Raw genomic sequence first — 24,239 nt, 5'->3', positions numbered from 1 at the left:
TGGTGCAAAGATAAACACAGTACACAGAAATAAACTCAGTCCATCCATGTAAAGAACTGGAGAATACTGAGGTTAAATCTCTTCATAAAAATTAAGAATACAGTTGATTAACTGACTGACTGAGTTGTAAATATTGGAAACAGTCCAAGAAGGGGAACGCCAGTAAAAAGGTTTTAGGGTGGAAATAGGAACAGTAACTCTTTTAAAATTAAACTTTTATGCTTTTTGCGAAGCTATATTATCATGGTAGTGTCTTTTGTACAAACACACAGTTTTGTTCTTCACAGAGACTCAGAAAAATACACACAAGAGAATGTTATATACTGAGAGGAAGCATGTCAAAGAGGAAGTAGCACACCCCCATGTGGGCAACATGGTACAGTCTGCCATTGTGACGCAATAGCATTTTGCTATGACACTGGCGATTGGCAAATCCAAACCGGTGTGAGTGGGAGGGGGAGCGAACTGCTGAGCTAATAAAGAAAGCGCACAGAGGAAAAGACGGGCTGAGAAAGAGAGAGCGGAAATTAGAGGTTTTACCGAATATTTGGGATTTTAAAAGGTCCAAAAACTCGGCTGTGAGTTCATCTACTCTACTGAAAACATGGCGTGCGGTGCGACGTTAAAACGCTCCATGGAGTTTGAGGCCCTGTTGGGCCCTCAGTCCCCGAAGCGGCGGAGGTGCAGCCCGCTAGCCGGAGCCGCCGCAACTCCTTCCCCGCAGAGGTGCAGCCTGAGACCGCAGACGGAAAGTCCTGCGAACCCGGTGTCCCCTCCGGCCGCGAGCGGAGAACACCGGCTAACCCCAGGTGAGGAGTCGAGTCGCCGATTGTTCGGTTTATTAGACCTGTGTCGGCTGTTGGTCCAGGTTTAGCTCTACTATCTAGGGCTGAAGTCCGAATAGCCTCCTTTCAGATATTTAGTGCACTACAGCCGCTTGCATTATAAGCCTAATGTAGGGCACTAGTGTAGGCAGTGAGTCGCGGTTTGGGATTGAACCTTGAACTAGCTTTGTGAAGCTAGCTTTATGGTTTTGTACGTAATTATCTTATTTTTGTATCCCGTTATCATTTTTTTAATGAAACTGTTCTAGTGTTAAAGAAAATATTTCTCTATATTAGTTGTTTGTAATTAACCTGAAGTACAACATCACCGTGTTAGCGTCTCGCTAATCAAGCTGGATAAAGTAGGCTAACTGTTGTTGTTGTTGTTGTTAGCGCTGCTCTCAAACAAGCAGCAGTAAAAGGAAAAATAAAACTAATACATTATTATAATAAACTTTATAAAGAAGTGCCTGGCTGTTCATTGTTTTAAACACGCTTAAAACGCGGAAGTGTTTCAGTACAGATTAGACAACACGGTACATTAATGCTAATAGCGCTAGCTCACGAGCTTTCTGTGAAATTTTTTTTTTAATTAAAAATTATTCATCAGACTCTTTAATGTGGTTCGTGGTCACGTGACCGGAAACCGCAGTTATTCGGTTATTACAGCGGTGTGAGTCTTCAAAGGGTTTCCCGAGTAAACGCTGGATAAAGTCTGTGTATTTTGGAGAAGTTGTTGGAATAAAGGTTTTTAAATCAAGGTCCCCCCTTTTGCGGCCGAGTGTAGTTCCGTTCCATCTGTATAGTTCAGAATCGGAACCATGTTTGTGGACCCGAGCGGTTTGGTTCCGGCAGTTGGTGTCACTCAGTGATGGGACAGGGTCACTGAGATCTGAGAGATGGAGCTGTAATATAACTGCTGAAATATGTAATGCACAATAAACATTACACAATATACAGTGCTGCTTGAAAGTTTGTGAACCCTTTAGAATTTTCTATATTTCTGCATAAATATGACCTAAAACATCATCAGATTTTCACACAAGTCCTAAAAGTAGATAAAGAGAACCCAGTTAAACAAATGAGACAAAAATATTATACTTGGTCATTTATTTATTGAGGAAAATGATCCAATATTACATATCTGTGAGTGGCAAAAGTATGTGAACCTCTAGGATTAGCAGTTAATTTGAAGGTGAAATTAGAGTCAGGTGTTTTCAATCAATGGGATGACAATCAGGTGTGAGTGGGCACCCTGTTTTATTTAAAAAACAGGGATCTATCAAGGTCTGATCTTCACAACATGTTTGTGGAAGTGTATCATGGCACGAACAAAAGAGATTTCTGAGGAGCTCAGAAAAAGCGTTGTTGATGCTCATCAGGCTGGAAAAGGTTACAAAACCATCTCTAGAGAGTTTGGACTCCACCAATCCACAGTCAGACAGATTGTGTACAAATGGAGGAAATTCAAGACCATTGTTACCCTCCCCAGGAGTGGTCGACCAACAAAGATCACTCCAAGAGCAAGGCGTGTAATAGTCGGCGAGGTCACAAAGGACCCCAGAGTAACTTTTCTAAGCAACTGAAGGCCTCTCTCACATTGGTTAATGTTTGAGTCCACCATCAGGAGAACACTGAACAACAATGGTGTGCATGGCAGGGTTGCAAGGAGAAAGCCACTGCTCTCCAAAAAGAACATTGCTGCTCATCTGCAGTTTGCTAAATCTCATGTGGGTAAGCCAGAAGGCTATTGGAAAAATGTTTTGTGGATGGATGAGACAATAATAGATTTTTTTTTTTTTTTGGTTTAAATAAGCGTTATGTTTGAAGAAAGGAAAACACTGCATTCCAGCATAAGAACCTTATCCCATCTGTGAAACATGGTGGTGGTAGTATCATGGTTTGGGCCTGTTTTGTTGCATCTGGGCCAGGACGGCTTGCCATCATTGATGGAACAATGAATTCTGAATTATACCAGCGAATTCTAAAGGAAAATGTCAGGACATCTGTCCATGAAATGAATCTCAAGAGAAGGTGGGTCATGCAGCAAGATAACGACCCTAAGCACACAAGTCGTTCTACCAAAGGATGGTTAAAGAAGAATAAAGTTAATGTTTTGGAATGGCCAAGTCAAAGTCCTGACCTCAATCCAATGGAAATGTTGTGGAAGGACCTGAAGCGAGCAGTTCATGTGAGGAAACCCACCAACATCCAGAGTTGAAGCTGTTCTGTACGGAGGAACGGGCTAAAATTCCTCCAAGCCGGTGTGCAGGACTGATCAACAGTTACCGCAAACGTTTAGTTGCAGTTATTGCTGCACAAGGGGGTCACATACTTTTGCCACTTGCAGATATGTAATATTGGATCATTTTCCTCAATAAATGAATGACCAAGTATAAATTCTTGTTTGTTTAACTGGGTTCTCTTAGGACTTGTGTGAATCTGTTTTAGGTTATTTTTATGCAGAAAATTCTAAAGGGTTCACAAACTTTCAAGCACCACTGTATGTAATCTACAATAACTATTATACACTGTCTAAAATATCTGTACTGTACAAGATCCCCAATACAGTATAAATGTATGCATCAACAAACAGGTCATATGCAGGATGTCTTTAGACAAGACAGAATTTTTGTGAATTCTGTAGGTTTTATTACACGATTTGCCTCAACACTGTTTATTTAACGGTGTTGGTGTTTAGTGTGTGAGATTTATCTTAAAAAAAAAAAAATTCATGTCATTATAATGGACACTGACTTCTCAGGCTCTGTATTGAACTGACACCCCATACTCTCTGGAGTTGGGACCGATCCGGTATCGGTATCTGCTGCCCATACTGATGTAAGTTGGCTGTTGGACTGGTTTTACTGATCCAGAGCCTGTTGTGTGTTTATGAAAACTCCGCTGGTGCGGTCTGACGCTGTGTGTGATGTGCTGCAGTCATTTTGGACGCCGTTCCTTCAGATCCTGAAAGCGAGTAGGAACAGCAGCTCCTTCACAGGGGCATGTACAGCAGACTCTCCACTTCAACAGATTAAAATAAAATGAAGTGGTGAGATTTTCAGGTTGGATAATGTGAGCGCACACTGCCCCCCCCCCCCGGTTGTTGAGGAATCATAACTTGCCCTATGAACTGCAGAGGTTTCCTCTTTCTCAGCACATGGAGAGCAGAAGGGTAAAAACTGGAGAGTTTTTGGAGTTGAGAGCCCTATACAGTGCAGGTTTGGACCCAGAACCAGTATCAAACTTGTCTGAAGCAGATAAATTTGTAATAATGCAACTTTAAGCCCCCAGCCACAGTGTTGTAGCACTGATTAATGACTCTGTTCTACAGGTGTAACGGAGTGAGCTGGTAACGCTAACACTTACTTGTGAGCTCAGATATAGAGAGCTACCAACGAGTCATTGATGCGTTCCTGTTCATATTCCTTTTCTTTAAACTGTAAAGGAGTTGCCATAGCAACGTACCCTCCTACACCTGCGAGGCTGTGGTGTTTAAACGGGCTCGGGGTCGTGCTGCTGGACTGTCTGTGCTGCGGCTGTAGAGCAGCTCGTGTTCAGTACAGCAGCACAATCCTGTTACACGTCACATGGCTGAATGTCCTGTTTATTTTTACTCTGAAAGCAGCAACAGATTCTGACGAAGCTTCACCCTCGTTATAGCAGGTCAACAAGCTGGTTTGCTCATGTTGGTTTTGTACGGTCCTGTTAAAGGTGTTTTAGATGAAATCGGCTCCTCGTCTTCCTTTTCATCTTTCTGAATTACTTTTATATTTTAAGTTAAACATTTTGTCCTGTTTCGAACTGCTCCTCCATGAAAAGCTGATCAAAGTCTCCTATTGTGAAATTGAGTTAATGTAAATGTATAAAGGGAGTCTCTCTAGCGGCTGTAGATCGTTATAATGCCCAGTTTAATCCTGCACCTCGTCCTGTGGATTTAAACACTGGTGTTCTTGTGCCTTGTTCCATCCTGCTGAATAGACGAGTTAAAACAGTTGGAATTCACTTGAAAGAAGCACCGTACTGAAGAGAATACGGTAAAGCAGTGACCTGATATTACTTACATTTTTTTATGGCACTTATGACTATATGGAACCTGATTGTCTGTGCAAAGCAACGGGTCTCAAACACTTGATCAGACAACGACATTTGGCTTTATTTATGCAAGAGATGGGTTTTTATCCAGCACTTATTTTATTACCTTGCCCAGGACATATCTGTGAAGAATCTCCGTCATCCAGGTACATGGTAATCTGTGATTGGAGAAGAGAGCAACTGGACTTGCTTGAAGATTCTTGAAAACATTTCGCCTTTCATCCTAAAGGCTGGATGACTGAGATTCTTCAGATACATTTCTACGCACTTTGGGATGAGTTCCCTTCGACTGGTGCGGGAGTATGAGAGGACTTCCAGGAAACTGGCAGACATCTTGGCCAGAGGATTGTTCATTTTTGTTAACCTGGAACGACCATCACTGAACAGAGGTGGGTGTCTGACATCTTTTATCAGCCACCTGCAACGCAGCCATCGGCATTCTGATTTTGATTCTATGGTGATCCATGAGAGGATAAATACTGGATTCTCCCTATTAGACAGACCGAACTGAGGAAGCCTTTTGGATGAGAGGCGAAACGTTTTCAAGAATCCTCAGGCAAGTCCAGTTGCTCTCGCCCAGGATGGAGTCCATCAGGAGGTGAGGTATTTTCAGTCAGGTTTCTTTGTAAGTGATATTACGGGGAAACGGCTAGCTCAAGCTTCATGAAACTTTCAGGATAGATGGGCATTGGTCTCACATGGAACCTCCAACATTGAGGGTCTTCCAGTCAAGGTCACTAAAAAGGTCAATTGTTTGTCTACTGCCTCATAGAGGCACCACTACGTCATTTGCGCTCTTGCGGCACACAGTTGCACACTGCGCATACACGTGTTCCTATTAATGGCTGGTGAACGTATGCAACTCTCTGTTCACAGTTTGAAATAAACAGACTAGACTAAAGAAATGGCTTTCAGACATGTTTATGCTTATTCCAGAGGGAGTGTTCCACTGAGCTCTAGCGCCGGGCCATTTCTGGGAAATAAGAGTTTGGGTCATGGTGACGGCGTGTGTGTGTCAGCCTCATATACACACCTTTAATTGAGCTGGCACTTTTTTGTATTTTATTTGTATATTTATTTCATTTTTTTTATTGCATGACACTACTTTATGTGTGTACTTTATGGCCTTTAAGTTTGGTATTTTATTAATTTGTCTACCTTATTTTTACATTATTTCAAGTTCATTACTGTTCTACTGACCTGTACAGCACTTTGGTCAGCTTGGTTTTTAAAGTGCTTTTACAAATGGTTTGAGTTGAGCCTTGGTTTGGAGGTTTCAGTTTGGAAAACTATAAGAGGGAAGAATAGAATAAAGTACAGACACTTGGTGTGTATTTTAATTTTTTTCTAAATTCACTTTTGGATTACACTTCAGTTTTCGTGTGTATCTAGTTACCAGGTGAAGTTTGTTTTGCCTGGTAACACTTGTTTAAAATTGAGATTCTTTCTGAACACGTTTTACTCATTGGGTGCTCTGCTTTTTAGCAGCACTTAAATCTCACTAGAGGCTTTTCCCCAGCAGGCCTCATTAACCCGAGACTGTCCTGCATTGAACACTGTGCGTTTAGAACAGTGGTAGAGAATCTGAAGGCTGTCTAAAGTTTACCTCTGCCAAGGTGGTTGTTTTTGGTAGCGTTTGTTTGTTAGCAACATTATGGAAAAAGTTATGAACAGATTGCTCTGGAATTTTTTCCAGGGGTGTGACTGGGCATAAGTAACAATCCATTACATTTTGGTGGTGATCTGGATCCCGGAATGGTGTGTGTGTGTGTGTAATATATATATATATATGTGTGTGTGTGTATATATGTGTATGTATATATATTAAATAATGTGTGTGTATATATAAAAAAAAGTGTCCAGGTGTTATTCCCCTTGCACCTCAGCTGTGTCCTCAGAGAAGGTTGGTTCCTGTTGTCACTTGTTATAGCAGCTATAAGCAGTCGTTCCTTATAGGGATGGCAAACTAAAAAAAAAAAAATCTTGACCGACCACCAAGCCTCATTAGTCGGTTAACCTAGGAGTTTACAGGGATGCAGACGTTTTTGCAGAAGCTGCGCAAATGTGTGCAGCTTTCTGATTTACTGTTTTCTTCTCATACTTCCTATGTTTCATGGACTGTAACAGCATTTGCTTATTTAGTAATTTTAATACAGAATTTACTCTGAAATTATTCAGACACTCCAACGCACCCCCCCCCAAAAAAAAAAAAAATCGGATCTGCGCGATTCAGCTGTGAAAGTCGGCATCTGCACCTTTAGTTTGTGTGGAGAGATGTGATCTGCAATAACATGCATTGTTGGCTACAGAGCGAAACATACTTTCAGAATGCACTGGCCAAGGCAGGACTAAACTCCATGTGCCTTCTAATAATTAAAAAAAAACAGAAATTTGTAAGCTAAAAAGCCTGTGTCTACACTTTTTTCACTGAGTGGCAGTGGGAGGGCGGGACATGACTGAATGGGTGTTTCTGATTTGTCAGCTGTCGTCCTTGCACCACATGGCGTGCCCCAAGCGTTTACAACACAGAATTCCAGTTTCTCCGCTCCAAAATCGGCAGTTTCAAAACGATTTTTTTTTTAACCGACAACAACCAAAAAAAATTAACCGGTTGACGTTGATTCGGTCAAACGGTCATCGGTTAACATCCCTAGTTCCTTCACCAGCATCTTCATTCTCTTGATGTTAAGAGAACAAAAATCACAGCTGCACTAGTCAGAGCTGCTGTTATAGGAAAATTAATCAACACCCGACACTCAATCCAGAATTCCCCGGGAGTGGGGTAACAAAGATAAATATCTTGCTTGCATGTTTTTACAGAGCAGATCTTCCAGAACATTCGGCAGGAGTACAGTCGTTACCAACGGCGACGGCAGCTGGAGGGAGTGTTTAACCAGACCGAGACGGGCGGAGCTGCCGAGAACACCAACCCCAGCTCGCCACCAGGTCAGAATAATGTATATGAATCTTGGTGATTGTTTTAAATTGTGTACAACTGCATATTAATGTAAATTAGTTGTTTGTCTACAAGTGGCCTGTAGAATTTAACAAACTTTCAACAGTCTGCATCACGTTCTTTACATTCCACAGCTTTTACACATGTTTAAATTAAAGGGCTGCAACAAACGAGTATTGTGTGGTGTAGTGGTACTGATGGGACGGAACAGGAGTGAAGGGAAACTGCTGACTGACGCAGGACTCGATGTTGAGTCCCCAAAACGTTTACCGTACGGAGGCAACAGCCACAACTTTGCTTCCTCCATCAAACTGCCGCACGAGCTGCAGTGAGGAGGTCACTGAGCCCCACGCTGTCCATGATGGCTCATCTCCCACCACAATGTGATTCATTGCACCAAGGCTTGGGATTTTACTTTGGTGAAGTGTTTAACCAGTCCTTTCTTTATAAAGGCTTCTGATGTTTGAGAATAATCAGTGATTTTGAGGCCATTGTGTTCTCTAGAGCTCAACGGTTCACTCGGCAGAGGAACCGAACTCTTCCATAAGGGAGTTACAGGAACCAGGAAAAGTCACAGCTTTGGTCTATAAACTGATCTGTGAACTAAAAGGAGTTAAACGCAGGTGATGGTCACTGTTAAAGCACAGCTCTACACACACGCGTGCGCACACAAGTGAGGTGATGGTTCTGTAGTGAACCAGCTACTGCTTTCACGCAGATGTTTGGGGTGGGATTGTACAAGAGGGTTCTTGGGAACATCTGGGCGATGAGCAAATCCCTTCCTGTGTGTTCTGCCTCTGTAGTCTGGTTCTGTATCGACTCGTGCTGTAAACGGTTAGCTTAAGTTTTCAGTTGAGCTGAAGGTGAGAGGGAGGGAGATGCACCTTGATTCACTCGACAGAAAACAACAAGTTTTGGTGAGTGTAGAAATAAAAACCCTGTGGAGAACTCGGCACCACACTGTGTTGGTAGTTGACAATTGGACGTTTACACTGCAAGAGATGGTCTTGTGTTGAGCTCTTTTTGTTTAGTCTGAATCTCCAGAACACATCGCACCTCCACAGCGTGACTGCTCTGTCCTTCAGCCTGGTTTATCTGCTCTCACCTCCAGAAAACTTCCTCAACCGAGAACCCTGCCATGTCCAGGTCACGGTCTGGGTTGGGGTTGAGTCACTTTCTCACTGCACTGGAACCATGTTGGAGTTCTACTGGAACCACGCTGAGAGCTCCTTGTGGAGACTGGTTTGGAATGGTTGGTTTGGGCTGCAGCTGGAGTCTGTGGTGTTCTGACCTGCACCAGGGTTCGGTTTCGATGCACTAAACGCGTCTGTGAAGGCAGCCTGATATTTTACTGAACTGTGTTAATTGCACGTGGAACAAACACATGCACAGATCTGTGTGGGGTTCTTTTAAGCTTTGAAAAAGTCATTGATTTTATTTACTCAGTTGTCAACTTCATGAAATATAAATTAACTGAAGACAAACCGGAGTTTAAAAATCCAAGTGCTGTTGAAATACTGTGTTTAAATATGATGTAGAACTCTTGTTGGTTATAATCCCTCAGTCTTGCACAGGGGGTGTGACACTAAACCCGGAATGTCGTCGGTACTCAGCATGTTGAACTGTAACTTCCTCTGCTTCGTCTGATCTGGGTCATTCTTCCTCAGGCGCATCATCACTGAAGAAGGACCAGCCCACGTTCACCCTGCGGCAGGTGAGCTACCTGTGCGAGCGCCTCCTCAAAGACCACGAGGAGAAAATCCGTGAGGAGTACGAGCAGATCCTCAACACCAAGCTGGCAGGTACGGGAGAGGAATGATCTCCTCCACCTCAGTCACACAGCTGTGTCGATCCACCATGTCCTCCGACGCTGCTTTGAAAAATCAGTTTCAGCCTCAATGCAGTGAAACTTCCTGCTGATCCACTGACGTCGCGTTTACAGCTTTAAGAGTGGAGACTGCAGCAGAGTCAATTAACACAACTCTTTAATTAATCAGGAACAGTTGTGAGAGTGAGCACTGATCCTGTTCTCTCTCTCTCTATTACAGAACAGTACGAGTCGTTTGTGAAATTCACACAGGATCAGATCATGAGGCGGTACGGAGCTCGACCTGCCAGCTGTACGTACTCGCACTTTTCAACTCGCTCTCGCACCGCAGTTACTCGTGTGTGTGTGTGGGGGGGGGGGGGGTGTTCTCCCCCCGTGGTTGTTTACAGTGAACTGTGGTTGTGGTGCATAAATAGTTGTGTATTTGTCACTGTGTGTTTCAGATGTATCTTGAAGTCCTCAGATGGATGACTACAAGCCAACAGCATGGTTGCTGCAGGATTCTCTCTCGCGCTCTGTTCATTTTAAACACTGCTCAGGTGCTCTGGGTTCTTTCTCCCTGTTAACCCTTGCTGTTTCTCTTCCTGAAGCCCAGCTCCTGAGCAGTCATGAATAAACTCCGTTCTGATAAATTCATTCTTTTCTTCCCTCTTTTTAAAATAGACAGAAAAGTGAGTGTGACTGTTTCTGAATCTGCCGCTCCTCTAATACTCAGCTCTTCTACTTCCTGTTTCAAACCTGAGGGATGTGGATATTTTTTATTTTCCTTACTTTTGTTTTTTGAAAAGAAATAAAGGTTCGGTGGTCTTCTCATACCCGTGTCCTGCTTCACTCTTTATTTCTCAAGTGTTCTGATGCAATATCTTTAACTCAGGAATAGAATTCTGGGAATGTTTTCGAAGTGACGCTGCAGTCTGTACACAAACGTTTAAATGGAACCGAGGATTTAAAGTCTCTCAGTAATGCGTTGATTACACTAAAGTATCTTCACGCCCTAAATTGTGCACGCGTGCACCCCTCGAGTGCCCGTACTGTAGCAGTGGGTGTAAGGTTGAGTGGATTTGGGAAGAGGAATCCCTCTGAACCTTCAGCAGTTTTAGAATGTAGAAACTCCACTTTCTTTCATTTACACTTTTAATAACGAGCTTTAAACTTCCTGCAGCTCGTTTCACTGCACGTCTTTACTACTCCGTTCCATTTCTTGCACTGGATCATGAGCTGTTAGTTGTAGATGAAACGCACTGATCACCAGAGGTGGATGAAGCAGAGGGTTAAAATGATTTTACATTATCTTCAGCCTGTATCTTAAATATTAAAGCTGATACTTTTGATACCACTTAGTTTTTATTGGTGTTTTTCTGTGACATAGAAAAATGCGCATCACTGAAGGATATTAACAAACCGCTCACCAGTTTTCTCAACCAGTGAACACATTTTTCTGCATCTCATTTCTGTAACTTTCATGAGTGTACAATAGAACACAGTCTGACATGTCATACTCTAATATTTTTGTTGTGCCACCTTTAGCTTTGACACCATCATGGCGTCTCAACCACCTACAATATTTAGCTTCATCCAGAGCTGCATTAATGTTCCTCTGAGATCTCGTCTCCACTACAGGAGCGTCGAACGTTTCTGTACAATCTTCTCCAGCATCTCAGAGACTCTCAGAGGGGGTTAAGGTCGGGACTCTGTGGGGCTTAATTCATGTGTTAAATGATTCCATCAATCAGGGTCAGTCTGGACTCATCAAACCACAGACCTTTCTCCACTGCTCCAGAGTCCAATCTCCTGATTATCTTCATTAATGAGTGGTTTTCTGAAGGAGACACAGCGGTTTAGTCCCAATCCTGTGAGTTCTCGTCCCACTGAGTGGAAATTATTTTTATTTCACTAAGCACAGTTGTGTTAATACTTTTTTTTTTTAACAATTTCACTTCGTGTAAGTGATCTCCAGTCAGTTAAGATGTTTTTTTTTTTTTTTTGCCCACATTTCTTCTGTGAAGTTGTCGGTTCATCTCAATCCTTCCAGGTGTTAATAATGTGTTGGTCAGTTCTGAACCCAATTCCAGCCGTTTCAGCTCAAATCAGTTTTGTTTACTTGCTGCAGCTGAAACTCGTTAATCACTGCACTAATGATCCAATCAAACACTTCACGACTGATTTAAATCCAAAGGGTGACTATTTTGGGGTGTATATGTATTATTTATGCGAGAGAGAGGAAGGTTTGAAGTGTAAAGTAATTAAATTTATTTCTATAGTTACAGGTTTAGAGCAGAAGATAATTCCGTTACTGAAATGAGTTTTTTTTTTCTCTTTTTTTAACTTTGATTTTTGTTTTCGCATCAATTTACAGTATTTCCACGTGTTAATCTGATAGTGTTTTATTTTCACATTGATCACATTATCATATTTACTTGATTTCACATGTGCAGTTTCAGGGAATAATTTGTTCACATGACCCTCATCATCATGTGGGGTTTTACAGAGCAGGTATCACCATCCAACTCCCCCACAGAAGCTTCTAAAGTCTATTAAATTACAAAGCAAGAAGATGGAGCCTGAATGAATCAAAACCATAAGATCTGGATAGAAATCATCATTATTTTCAAATTTCCAAATTCCTTGGATCTGCTCCTGGGATCTGGAGTCTCTGTCAGTGTTGTGCAGGCCTTTTTACCTGCCGAGATAAGTGTTTGTCATTCTGACTGCTGTTTACATCGCCCCGATGCTAGCACTGGACTTGCCCACCTTCACCAGCTCATCAGCAAGCAGCAGAAACAGCACCCTGAGGGGGTCCATGTGATTGCAGGGGACTTTAATCAGGCGAGCTTAAAGTCAGTACTCCCTAAATTCACTCAATATGTGAATTGTGCTACCAGGGGAAACAATATTCTTGACCATGTTTATTGCATCTTAAAGCATGCCTACAGAACAGTGGTTCTCCCCCATCTGGGCCTCTCAGATCATCTCTCTCTGCTTCTCCTCCCTGCTTACACCTCTCTTAGGAGGACAGCTAAGCCCTGCATTAAAACCATCACAACATGGCCCGACAATGCACTCGCACAACTCCAAGACTGTTTCTCAAATACTGAATGGTCCCCGTTTGAAAATCTGGATCTTCAGGAGTACACAGAAACTGTCCTTTTCTATATTAACACATGCATTGATAATGTAACTAAATAAACGAATCCGGGTATTTCCAAATCAAAAACCATGGATGACGTCGCAAGTCCACCAGTTCCTCACAGCACGGGACAGAGCCTTCAGATCAGGGGACAGAGCACTTTACACCACTGCTAGGGCTGGTTTGAGGAGGGGGATTAGGACGGCCAGGCTTGCATATAAAGATAAGATTGAAGATCTGGTCGCGGATAACAATCCGAGGAGAGTATGGCAGGGGCTACAACATCTCACTAACTACAGAGGCAGCCATACAGCAGCTACAGCAGCAGACGGAGCCCTGCTGGCAGAGGAGCTAAATAACTTCTTTGCCCGCTTTGAGACCAGAAGCTCCTCCTCCACAACACCCCTGGACACCACAACACCTTCACCGTTGAACAGCATGAGGTGAGGCAGGTCTTTAAAATGGTGAACTCCAGGAAGGCTGCTGGCCCTGACAGGGTACCGGGGAAGGTATTCAAAGCATGCTGCAATGAACTCGCTCCTGTCTTCACCAACATCTTCAATCTATCTCTCTCCCAGGCTACCGTCCCCCCTTCTCTAAAGTCAGCAATAATCATTCGTGTTCCGAAGAAATCATCTGCAAACAGTTTAGCAGACTACAGACCGGTGGCCCTTACCCCTCTCATAATGAAGTGTTTTGAAAGACTGGTGCTAAAACACATTAAAACCTGCTTCCCTTCATCCCTGGACCCATATCAGTTTGCTTACAGAACTAACCGGTCTGCAGATGATGCCATTTCCATTATTCTCCACACTGCCTTGGAACACCTGGAACACAAGAACAGTTACGTCAGGATGCTTTTTGTGGATTACTCTTCTGCTTTGAACACCATCATCCCAGACATCCTGATTCGTAAACTGCTGATCCTTGGCCTCCCTCCACCCATCTGTAGGTGGATCAAAGACTTCCCGACTAACCGTCCCCAGTCCGTCAGAGTCGGCCCTCACATCTCATCTTCAATTGCACTCAGCACCGGCTCACCTCAGGGCTGTGTGCTGAGTCCCCTCCTCTATTCACTATACACATATGTACAGCTTCATCTCCCTCCATTTCTGTCTTTAAATTTGCAGAGGACACTACTGTGGTTGGACTCATTACAGGCAGCGATGAGTCCGCCTACAGGCAAGAGGTCCTGTGCCTGTCCGAGTGGTGCTCTGCAAACAACCTCATCCTCAATGCCACAAAAACAAAAGAACTGATAATAGACTTCAGGAAACACAACATAAACCATCAGCCTCTCCTCATTAATAACGTGTGTGTGGAAACAGTGAACTCATTCAAACTTCTGGGCATCCACATCACAGACAACACAACATGGTCACTAAACACACAGGCAGCGGTAAAGAAAACTCGACAACGTCTTCACTTCCTGAGAGTACTCAGGAAAAACGATCCGTGTCAGAAGCTGTTGGTGTCTTTCTCCAGGTCGACTATAGAAAGCATCCTGACATGCTGCATCTCTGCGTGGTTCGCGGGGCTCTGCTGCCGATAAGAAAGCTCTGGAGAGAATCATAAAGACAGCAGAGAGAATCATCGGCTGCCCCCTTCCCTCTCTGTCAGACACCGCACACTCCCGTGTTCTCTCCACAGCACGAACTATCATCAAGGACGATTCTCACCCAGGTCACCATCTGTTTGAACTGCTGCCCTCTGGCAGGCGCTGTAGGTCCATCAAACCCAGAACCACTAGATTCATAAACAGTTTCTTCCCGTATGCCATAACATACCTCAACAAACAGAAATGACAACTGCCTAAGCCACCCTCTCACTTATGAACTCTTCACATTGTACTTTTTATTCTTGATTGCATTCTGTATAGATGTTGTTGTTTTTCATTGTTTTATTGTTCTATTTATTTTACTATTTATTGATGGTATTGAGAACCGAGTTGGAGTAGCAGCATAATTTCGTTGTACTTGACGTATAATGACAATAAAGGCATTGAACTGAATTGAATTGAAAAATTCCTGAGCGCACCTGTGCACTACTTCCGCCTCGTGACGTCACTCAGGTGTGGCGCTGAGGGAAATGGCGGCTGAAGTTGTTTTTCCTGTCTTTATAGTGTGTGAGAGTAAAGAGCTGAGAGCTGAAGGCTGATGCGGAAGGGAGAGCTGATTAAAGCGGGGTCGCGACTCAGCACCATCCGGAGTTTTCTCCTCCCCAGTGTGTGTGTGTTCTGTCCTCTCCGCTCCACTCCTGCGGCTCGGATCCCCAGCAGGACGCACTGATCCGATCCCCAGCAGGACGCACTGATCCGATCCCCAGAGGAATACACTGATCCGATCCCCAGCAGGACGCACTGATCCGATCCCCAGAGGAATACACTGATCCGATCCCCAGAGGAACACACTGATCCGATCCCCAGAGGAATACACTGATCCGATCCCCAGAGGAACACACTGATCCGATCCCCAGAGGAACACACTGATCCGATCCCCAGCAGGACGCACTGATCCGATCCCCAGCAGGACGCACTGATCCGATCCCCAGCAGGACGCACTGATCCGATCCCCAGCAGGACACACTGATCCGATCCCCAGCAGGACGCACTGATCCGATCCCCAGAGGAATACACTGATCCGATCCCCAGCAGGACGCACTGATCCGATCCCCAGAGGAATACACTGATCCGATCCCCAGAGGAACACACTGATCCGATCCCCAGAGGAATACACTGATCCGATCCCCAGAGGAACACACTGATCCGATCCCCAGAGGAACACACTGATCCGATCCCCAGCAGGACGCACTGATCCGATCCCCAGCAGGACGCACTGATCCGATCCCCAGCAGGACGCACTGATCCGATCCCCAGCAGGACGCACTGATCCGATCCCCAGCAGGACACACTGATCCGATCCCCAGCAGGACGCACTGATCCGATCCCCAGCGCCGTGTTCTTCCCGATAATCAGACTCTCACTCAGAGTCGGGACTCAGAATCGCGGGTCGGAAAAATCTGATCAGTTTTACATTAAGGAGAGAAAAGTCGGGAAGTCGGTGAGTGAAAAGGTTTTAGAGTTTCAGGGGACTGTGGGTTAAAAATATTTAGATTCTGGAGTTTATTCAGGTTCAGAAGACTTTACTGAACAGAAGAGAAAAGAAGAATGAAAACTTTCCTTATGATTTAGGATAATCTGATGAAGTAAAAAACAAGTGTGTGTGTGTGTGTGTGTGTGTTTATGGTTCTGCTTCCTGTATAGGAGGGTGTGTGTGTGTAAGTAAATGTAGACTTGCTTTGGCCATTTCCTGTATGTGTTTACAGGATGTGCATGTGTTTTAAACGTTTCTCTAAACCACACACATCCAGGTTGGAGGAGAGAGTGATGGCGGATGTGGAAGCGAGTGAAGCGTTTCCTGTAGAGAGAGACGGTGTGGAGGAGGAGGAGAGCCGGGAGCCGGGATGCTGTGGGAAGTTCCACATGTCCGTGTCCAGGTGGATGCTGCCAGAGGACCTGAGAGACACCTACCTGGAGAGAGCAAACTGCTGCCCGCCTCCAATCTTCATCATCCTCATCAGCATCGGAGAGGTCAGATAAACTGTTACACTTATATTACACACACACACACACACACACACACACACTCCTCTGTGACACTGTAAAAAAAAAACTTCTGAAACGATGCTTTCTAAAAAATGTTAAAATTGTAAAATTCTTTTCACTAGAGTACAAAACCAAATTAGTTCAGATTGTGACACTTCTACAGTAATGCAGCAGACGTGAAATAAATGTGACTTTATCAAATATAAAATAATCTAGTGATATTACCTAATAATAATAATCACACTGTTGGTTTACTGTATTTTCTTGTGTTGTCTGTATTAATCAGATTCTGTAATGTGTATCCCCTGTGTGTGAGAGAGAGAGAGAGAGAGATGTCCTCAGGTCTGAATGGTAAACAGTAATGTCGGTGTTCTGTCATGTGACAGTTGGCGGTTTTTATTTATTACGCCGTATGGAAGCCGCAGAAGCAGTGGATAACTCTGGATGAAGGAATCTGGATGAGTCCGTTAACATATAAACCTGACGAGCGTGAGGAGGCATGGCGTTTCCTCTCCTACATGTTTGTCCATGCTGGGTAAACATGTGACTTCCTGTCTTTTTAACGTGGTCAGTGTTTGTTGTTGTGTTTGTAATTTTAATGTTTCTGCTCTTGTTCCTGTCTCCAGGGTTCAGCACATCATTGGGAACCTGATTCTCCAGCTGCTCCTCGGGATCCCCTTAGAGCTGGTCCATAAAGGGTTCGAGGTGGGGATGGTGTACCTCGGAGGAGTTCTTGCAGGTTAGACACAGGAACCTCCATCAGAGTCTGGGCACTTAATCTCTCTCTCTCTCTCTCTCTCTCTCTCGCTCTCTCTCTATGCGCACAATATATATTTATATATTGTGTGTGTGGAAGTTACAACACAATAACATTGCTCTAGAAGTGCTAACATACCGTTTTATTGATTATATTTAGATGTCACAGTGTCCAGAGCGATATGATGATATCATGGTTGTAATTTCACAGTACACGTTTACAAAATATCACAATAGAAACAAAAGTCTCTGATTGATTGGAGACAGTGCTTAAGATTTCTAGAGTGAATATTTTATTATAAACTGTTTCAGTTTTTTTTATTTATTTTTATTTTGTGTAAAAACCCCAGGAAAAGAATGCTCAAATAGGGGTGTGTGTGTGTGTGTGTGTTCAGGATCATTAGCGAGCTCTATCTTTGACCCGTACAGCGCCCTCGTTGGGGCTTCAGGAGGAGTTTATGCCCTGATTGGAGGTTACTTCATGAACGCTGTAGTGGTGCGTCTTTATTTCATTTATTTTCTCTTTAAAAAAAAAAAAAATTATTGGTCATTTTCAGCTGTTTAAAAATGTTAACCTCTGAAATGTATAAATCTCTGTGATGGAAACGAGATTCACAGTTTGACTCTTTTGAGCCGTGTGTGTGTGTGTGTGTGTGTGTGTGTGTAAAGAAGTCAAACTTGTGGTTTGTTTGAATCCCCCCACAGAGCTGTGTTCATAGGATTCGCCTGATTCTTTCCTGCTTGTGGATCACTTTGCTTTATTCACTTGAACGAGTTCAAAAATATTCATCAGGTCTAAACAAACTCTACAAGTGTGAACAGAGAGCTTCAGTCGCTTTGACTTCAGTCTTGTGTGTATTGTGTCTCTGTCTGTCTGTCTGTCCTACAGAACTTCAGAGAGATGATTCCTCTGCTCGGAGTTTTCCGCATCATCGTTATCATCCTTCTTGGTTAGATTTTACATCTGTTTGCATGCAGTTCAGCATTTTTACATCCAACACTGTGGTGCTGATGATTACAGTTTCAGAAGTTACCTCAGTATTCATCAGAACAGAGCGAAATTGGATCATTCAATCACAAACATGGTCATGGAACAACACCAGTACCAAGACTGATTATTTCTGAACAAAAATAGACACAAAAAAAGATTTAATTATGCAATATAAAGTTTAGAAAATTTAACAAAAGTAACACAGCACTGTTAAAGAACTAATTGGACAAGTTCTGTTTATTCCATTCCTGTGTGACATGTTTCATTTGTGTTGTGTATTTTATGGTGTGTGTGTGTGTGTGTGTGTGTGTGTGTGTGTGTGTGTAGTGGGCACAGATGTGGGCTTCGCTCTTTACAGACGCTTCATGACTGACGCTGCAGGATTAAAGGTGAGAGTTTAACATTTTCATCATTTCAACTTTTACAATCCTGTTCCTAAAAAGTTGGAATTCTGTGTAAAATATAAATAAAAACAGAATATGATTTGTAAATCATGGAAACCCTATATTTAATTGAAAATACAAAAGCAACAACAAAATGTTGAAATTGAGATGTTATTTTTGAAAAATCTATGCTCATTTTGAATTTGATGTCAGCAACATGTTTCAGAAAAGTTGGGACAGGGGCGTGTTTACCACTGTGTTGCATCACCTCTACTTTTAACAACACTCTGTAAACGTTTGGGAACTGAGGAGACCAACTGCTGTAGTTGTGAAAGAGAAATGTCGTCCCATTCTCACCTGATATACAATTTCAGTTGCTCAACAGTTCGGGGTCTCCTTTGTCGTATTTTTCCCTTTCTAATGCGAGACAGGTCTGGACTGCAGCAGGCCAGTTTAGCAGTCAGACTCTTACTACAGAGCCATGCAGTTGTAATATGTGCAGAAAGCGGTTTGGCGTTGTCTTGCTAAAAGAAGGAAGGCCTTCCCTGGAAGATTTAGTGTGGATGGCAGCATGCTGCTCTGAAACTTGTTTATATCATTCAGCATTAATGAGGCCTTCCCAGATGTACAAGCTACCCATGTCATGTGCACTAACGCCCCCTCATACCATCACAGACACTGAATGCTTTTGAACTGTGCACTGATAACACGCCGGATGGTCCCTCTCCTCTTTAGCCTGGAGGACGTGGGGTCCATGATTTCTAAAAAGAATTTCTACTTTTGATTCGTCAGACCTCGGGACGGTTTTCCACTTCGCCTCAGTCCATCGTAAAAGAGCTCGGGCCCAGAGAAGGGGGCGGGGTTTCTGGATATTGTTTATATCTGGTTTTAACTTGCGTTTGTGGATGCAGTAATGAAGTGTTTTCACAGACGATGGTTTTCTGAAGTGTTCCTGAGCCCATACAGTGATTTCCACTACAGACACGTGTCTGCTTTTAATGCAGTGTCTCCTGAGGGCCTGAAGATCACAGGCATCCAATGCCAGTTTTCAGCCTTGTCTCTTGCAGACAGAGATTTCTCCAGATTCTCTGAATCTGTTAATGATATTATGGACCATAGATGATGTGATCCACAAATTCTTTGCAGTTTTACATTGAGGAACGTTATTCTTAAATTGTTGTACTGTTTGCCCATGCAGTCTTTCACAGAGTGGTGAACCCCGCCCTATCTTCTGAGAGACCCCGCCTCTCTGGGAGGGTCTGTTTATACCCAATCATCTTACTGACCTGTTGCTAATTAACCTAGTTAGTTTTTTGTTTTAAAATTACACAAGTTTCCTAGTCTTTTGTTGCCCCGTCACAATTTTTCTTCTGAATTGTGTTGCTGACATCAAATTCAAAATGAGCATATTTTTCAAAAAAGAATAAAGTTTCTCAGTTGGAACATTTGATATGCTGTCTTTGTATTATTTTCAGTGAAAGTGTGTTTTTCATGATTTTCAAAATCAACACGTTTATGCAGCATCCCAACTTTTTTTTAAATTTTTTGGAAATGAGGATGTATTTAATTTATTAAATTTCTGTCTCGCTGAGACAAAGAGATTCATGTACAGTAGAATCTGAACCCTGCCTCTGAACTGAAGTCCAGACGTGAACTCATTTTCCACATGATCAGTGTCCGTTAGACTCATCTCTACACACTGTCGCTTCACTGTGTGTGCGTGTCTGATAGAATTTAATAAAAAATATGAAGAATTCATTAGCGGTGCTGTTTTTGATATGCAAATGAGCAATGAGTATGCAAACTAATTTGTCATCTGATGACAAATTCTACTTAAAAAAAAGCATTTTAGCAGTGAAAAATATCTTAAATTTAGTAATTTATCTAATATTTAAGATTACAATTAAAGAAATAAGTATTGAAACTGGTTGGATATTTTCAAAATAATTGTCAGCTTCAGATTTAAGCTTCAAGTTTGTTTTATGGGCTAATAATTTCTACTTTTCAGAATTTATTCTGCTTTGCAGAAATGATCTATGAGCTCTAAAATCAAGCTGAATAATCTGTTGGAGTTAATAATAATCTCAAAATAAGAATTATTAGATAAATCTGATCTTTTTCATTGCTATGATGTAATCGTCTGCAGTGTAGTGGCCTCACGAGTGTTAGTTAACGTCACTGCTCTCACACACTCGAGTATCTTCCTGATGCTGATCAGGTGTGATGAAGAACTTCAGCTCCAAAACCCACAGTTTCTCATCGAGGCTCTGTGTTTTTTGTCTCAGGTGTCGTTTGTAGCTCACATCGGTGGAGGAATCGCAGGAATGACCATCGGCTACGTGTTCTTCAGTAACTACAACCAGAAACTCCTGCGTGATCCTCGCTTCTGGTTCTGCATCGTGGGCTATGTCCTCTTCCTGCTGTTTGCAGTCATCTTCAACATCTTCCTTTCTCCGGCTCCTCGCTGAGGAAACACTCGTGCTGAGCTGCAGAAACATCGCCATCGTGTCTGAATCTTCATCGCTGCCTGCTGTTCACACACGGATCGGTTTCACACGAGAACATGAGTTTAACATTGAGAAATGTTTCGGACACGTTTTCAGATAAATTTCATTTTAATTAAATAAAGAAATTGGTTTGAGTTTTAAATGTTTTAGTGCCATTAAAACCTTGAAGCTGAAGAACACGCTGTGGACCTTTTAGTGAGCTTTTCTTTTCTTTTTAACATTTCAGGCTCCAGAAGGAAACTGACTTTACGGTGCTGTTGGATATTATTTAGGGTTTTCTGGGTTTTTATAAGTTTTACAAAATCAGGGGCTTTAGCTGTGTGTGTGTGTGTGTGTGTGTTAATTCCTTCTCCCGAATTGTCTGCTGTACAGGTCCCTGGGCACTACTGTCAGAGAATTAATCAACACCACCTGACCAATCAGAACAGGGCAGCTCTGTGCTGTGAAATATTTAAACACCGGCTGTAGTTTAGGACGCAGTCAGACAAACGCTTTGTGTTTTACTGAACTGTTTATTGTAGGAGTTTAACTGTGTGTAATTTTCTGTATGTAATTTAGTTAATTAAATCAGGATTTATTCATGCTGTAAGATTTATTTTAGTCCAAACATTTGAGTTTTCAGGAGCAGTTCTGCTAAAATTAATATGTTCACAAGTTCCAGTTTAGCCCATCAGCTGAGGTGTGGTGTGTGTGTGTGTGTGTATAATGTGTGTGTGTGTATAGTGTGTATAATTTGTGTGTGTGTGTGTGTGTGTGTGTGTGTAGCTCACACTGCATTAATTTTGTTGAAAAACAAACCCTGTGATCAGCAGGCGGCGCTGTTTATCATGAAACAAGGACTTAATGATTTTCTTTTAAGCAGCACGGTGGTGTAGTGGTTAGCGCTGTCGCCTCACAGCAAGAAGGTCCTGGGTTCGAGCCCCGTGGCCGGCGAGGGCCTTTCTGTGCGGAGTTTGCATGTTCTCCCCGTGTCCGCGTGGGTTTCCTCCGGGTGCTCCGGTTTCCCCCACAGTCCAAAGACATGCAGGTTAGGTTAACTGGTGACTCTAAATTGAGTGTAGGTGTGAATGTGAGTGTGAATGGTTGTCTGTGTCTATGTGTCAGCCCTGTGATGACCTGGCGACTTGTCCAGGGTGTACCCCGCCTTTCGCCCGTAGTCAGCTGGGATAGGCGCCAGCTCGCCTGCGACCCTGTAGAACAGGATAAAGCGGCTACAGATAATGAGATGGATTTTCTTCTAACTGAAGTCTCAGTGTGTGTAATTCACTGATCCATAATCTGATAAACGTAAACATTATAAAATCGTATAATGTTATTTATTTTGGCAAAGGAAATTTTTGGGATTTGATGAATGTTAGAAATCTGTAGTTATTCCAACATTTGGATTTTATTTTTCAATAAAACACATTTTCAGTAAAAATTTTAATTTAGTGTTTTATCTGTAATCATGTCCTTCATATTCAGTCAGTGATAAAATATTTAAATTAAAATACAGAATAAAATTGTTTTTGTAGCAGTGATGTATAAAAACAAACTCAGTTAATAATTTCATATTTTGAGTTTTTATTGAAAGTGAGTTCATGTTTCATGGCGTTTGTGTTGCTGTAATTCAGAAACACAACTAAATTCCTCACAACGCTGAAATTTACACAATTTTCATTCAGAGCCAAGAAACTGATCTGAGATCAGACAATCTTCCACTTTTACTAAATTATTTAAAATGCTTCATCATTAACAATATATTTATATTAAACACTACTGTCTTCTCTTCTTCTTTTGGCTGCTCCTGATTAGGGGTCGCCACAGCGGGTCTTTCGTCTCCATTGCTCCCTGTGTTCCACATCCTTCTCTACCACACCTGCCACTTTCATGTCCTCTCTCACCACATCCATGTATCTCCTCTTTGGCCTTCCTCGTTTTCATTTGCCTGGCAGCTCCATCCTCAACATTCTCCTTCCCACATGCTCTGCATCTCTTCTCAGGATGTGCCCAGACCATCTCAGTCTCATCTCTCTCAGCTTCATTCCCAAGCTCTCCACATGTGCTGTCCCTCTGATGTGCTCGTTCCTTATCCTGTCCAACCTCGTCACTCCCATCACAAACCTTAACATCCTCAACTCTGCCACCTCCAACTTTGCCTCCTGTCTCTTCATTAAGGGTACGGTCTCCAATCCATACGTCACAGCTGGTCTCACTAATGTCTTATACATCTGACCTTTCACTTTTGCTGGGACTTTCCGATCACAAATGACTCCCGAAATCCTTCTCCAACTGCTCCACCCTGCCTGCACTCTCTTTCTCACCTCACTATCGCAGCCCCCATTTTCCTGCGCAGTTGACCCCAGGTACTTGAATTCACCAACTTTCTTTACATCTGCTCCTTGCATCTTCACTACACTCTCATCCCCATTCTCACTGATGCACATGTATTCTGTTTGTGCATCAATGAGAATGGGGTTGAGAGTTATTAAACACCACTGTGAATGATTTTAATCCAATAAATCATTTACGTTTATTACAATTCCAGCAAAACTTCATATAAAAAATAAATCCCTCACAGAATCTTGGTGGAGAAAAAAACAACTATTTTATCCAAAATAAAATCAGCGTCATCATATAATAATAATAATAATAATAATAATAATAAAATTCCTGCTCAGTTCGACAGGATGAAAGAATGGAACATAATAATCCCAGTAAAATTAAGTGATGGGGTTTAGTCGTGTTTCCTGTCGGTTCACTCTGGGCGGGTCACCAATCTACCAGTGTGACATTTGGCCACAATCAACCACCATTTATGGACTTTTTTTTTCTTCTATTCACACCTATAGACCGCGTTAGTGTGGGCCACTTTAACCAGCAGAGGGCAGTATTTACCAGAGGAAATGAAATTTTATTTTTATTTCCCACAAGTCTTTGCTGTGTTAACTACAACTCAGTGCTCTGTAATCTATTATACTTTACCATGTCAAATAAATAATTACTCCATGTAAATACACTAAAACTAACCCCTAACACTAAAACTAACCCCTAACAATCTTAGGGTCCTAGGCAAGCACAGGTTCTCAAAGATAGTTATCCATGCAGGAGCTAATGATATACGCCTTCGTCAGTCTGAGGTTACTAAGAGTAACTTTGTAGAGGTGTTTAAATTAGCGAAGGCGATGT

General features: G+C 42.6%; 3 protein-coding genes across 3 annotated transcripts; 2 read left to right on the top strand and 1 right to left on the bottom strand.

Moving 5' to 3' along the window:
- Positions 1-425: 425 nt before the first annotated feature.
- Positions 426-10,516, top strand: akirin1 (akirin 1). The gene is made up of 5 exons (XM_060905541.1): positions 426-809; positions 7,740-7,865; positions 9,543-9,677; positions 9,924-9,995; positions 10,147-10,516. Exons 1-5 carry the CDS (start codon positions 605-607, stop codon positions 10,155-10,157), a joined length of 549 nt encoding a protein of 182 aa, XP_060761524.1. The 5' UTR covers positions 426-604; the 3' UTR covers positions 10,158-10,516.
- A 1,319-nt stretch (positions 10,517-11,835) lies between these two features.
- Positions 11,836-16,135, bottom strand: LOC132871961 (uncharacterized). The gene is made up of 3 exons (XM_060906617.1): positions 16,123-16,135; positions 14,868-15,807; positions 11,836-13,657 (listed from the first exon to the last, which is right to left on the bottom strand). Exons 1-2 carry the CDS (start codon positions 16,133-16,135, stop codon positions 14,894-14,896), a joined length of 927 nt encoding a protein of 308 aa, XP_060762600.1. The 3' UTR covers positions 11,836-13,657; positions 14,868-14,893.
- On the top strand, positions 14,876-21,843 carry rhbdl2 (rhomboid, veinlet-like 2 (Drosophila)). Its single transcript, XM_060905540.1, has 8 exons — positions 14,876-15,889; positions 16,200-16,419; positions 16,821-16,969; positions 17,061-17,173; positions 17,586-17,686; positions 18,080-18,140; positions 18,509-18,570; positions 20,850-21,843. The coding sequence occupies exons 2-8, from the start codon at positions 16,216-16,218 to the stop codon at positions 21,030-21,032; spliced, it is 873 nt and encodes a 290-aa protein (XP_060761523.1). The 5' UTR covers positions 14,876-15,889; positions 16,200-16,215; the 3' UTR covers positions 21,033-21,843.
- The last annotated feature ends 2,396 nt before the right edge of the window (positions 21,844-24,239 follow it).

Source organism: Neoarius graeffei, chromosome 23 (genome assembly GCF_027579695.1).
Source record: "Neoarius graeffei isolate fNeoGra1 chromosome 23, fNeoGra1.pri, whole genome shotgun sequence".
NCBI classification, from domain to species: Eukaryota; Metazoa; Chordata; class Actinopteri; order Siluriformes; family Ariidae; genus Neoarius; species Neoarius graeffei.
This window is presented reverse-complemented; position numbering and strand designations above follow the sequence as displayed.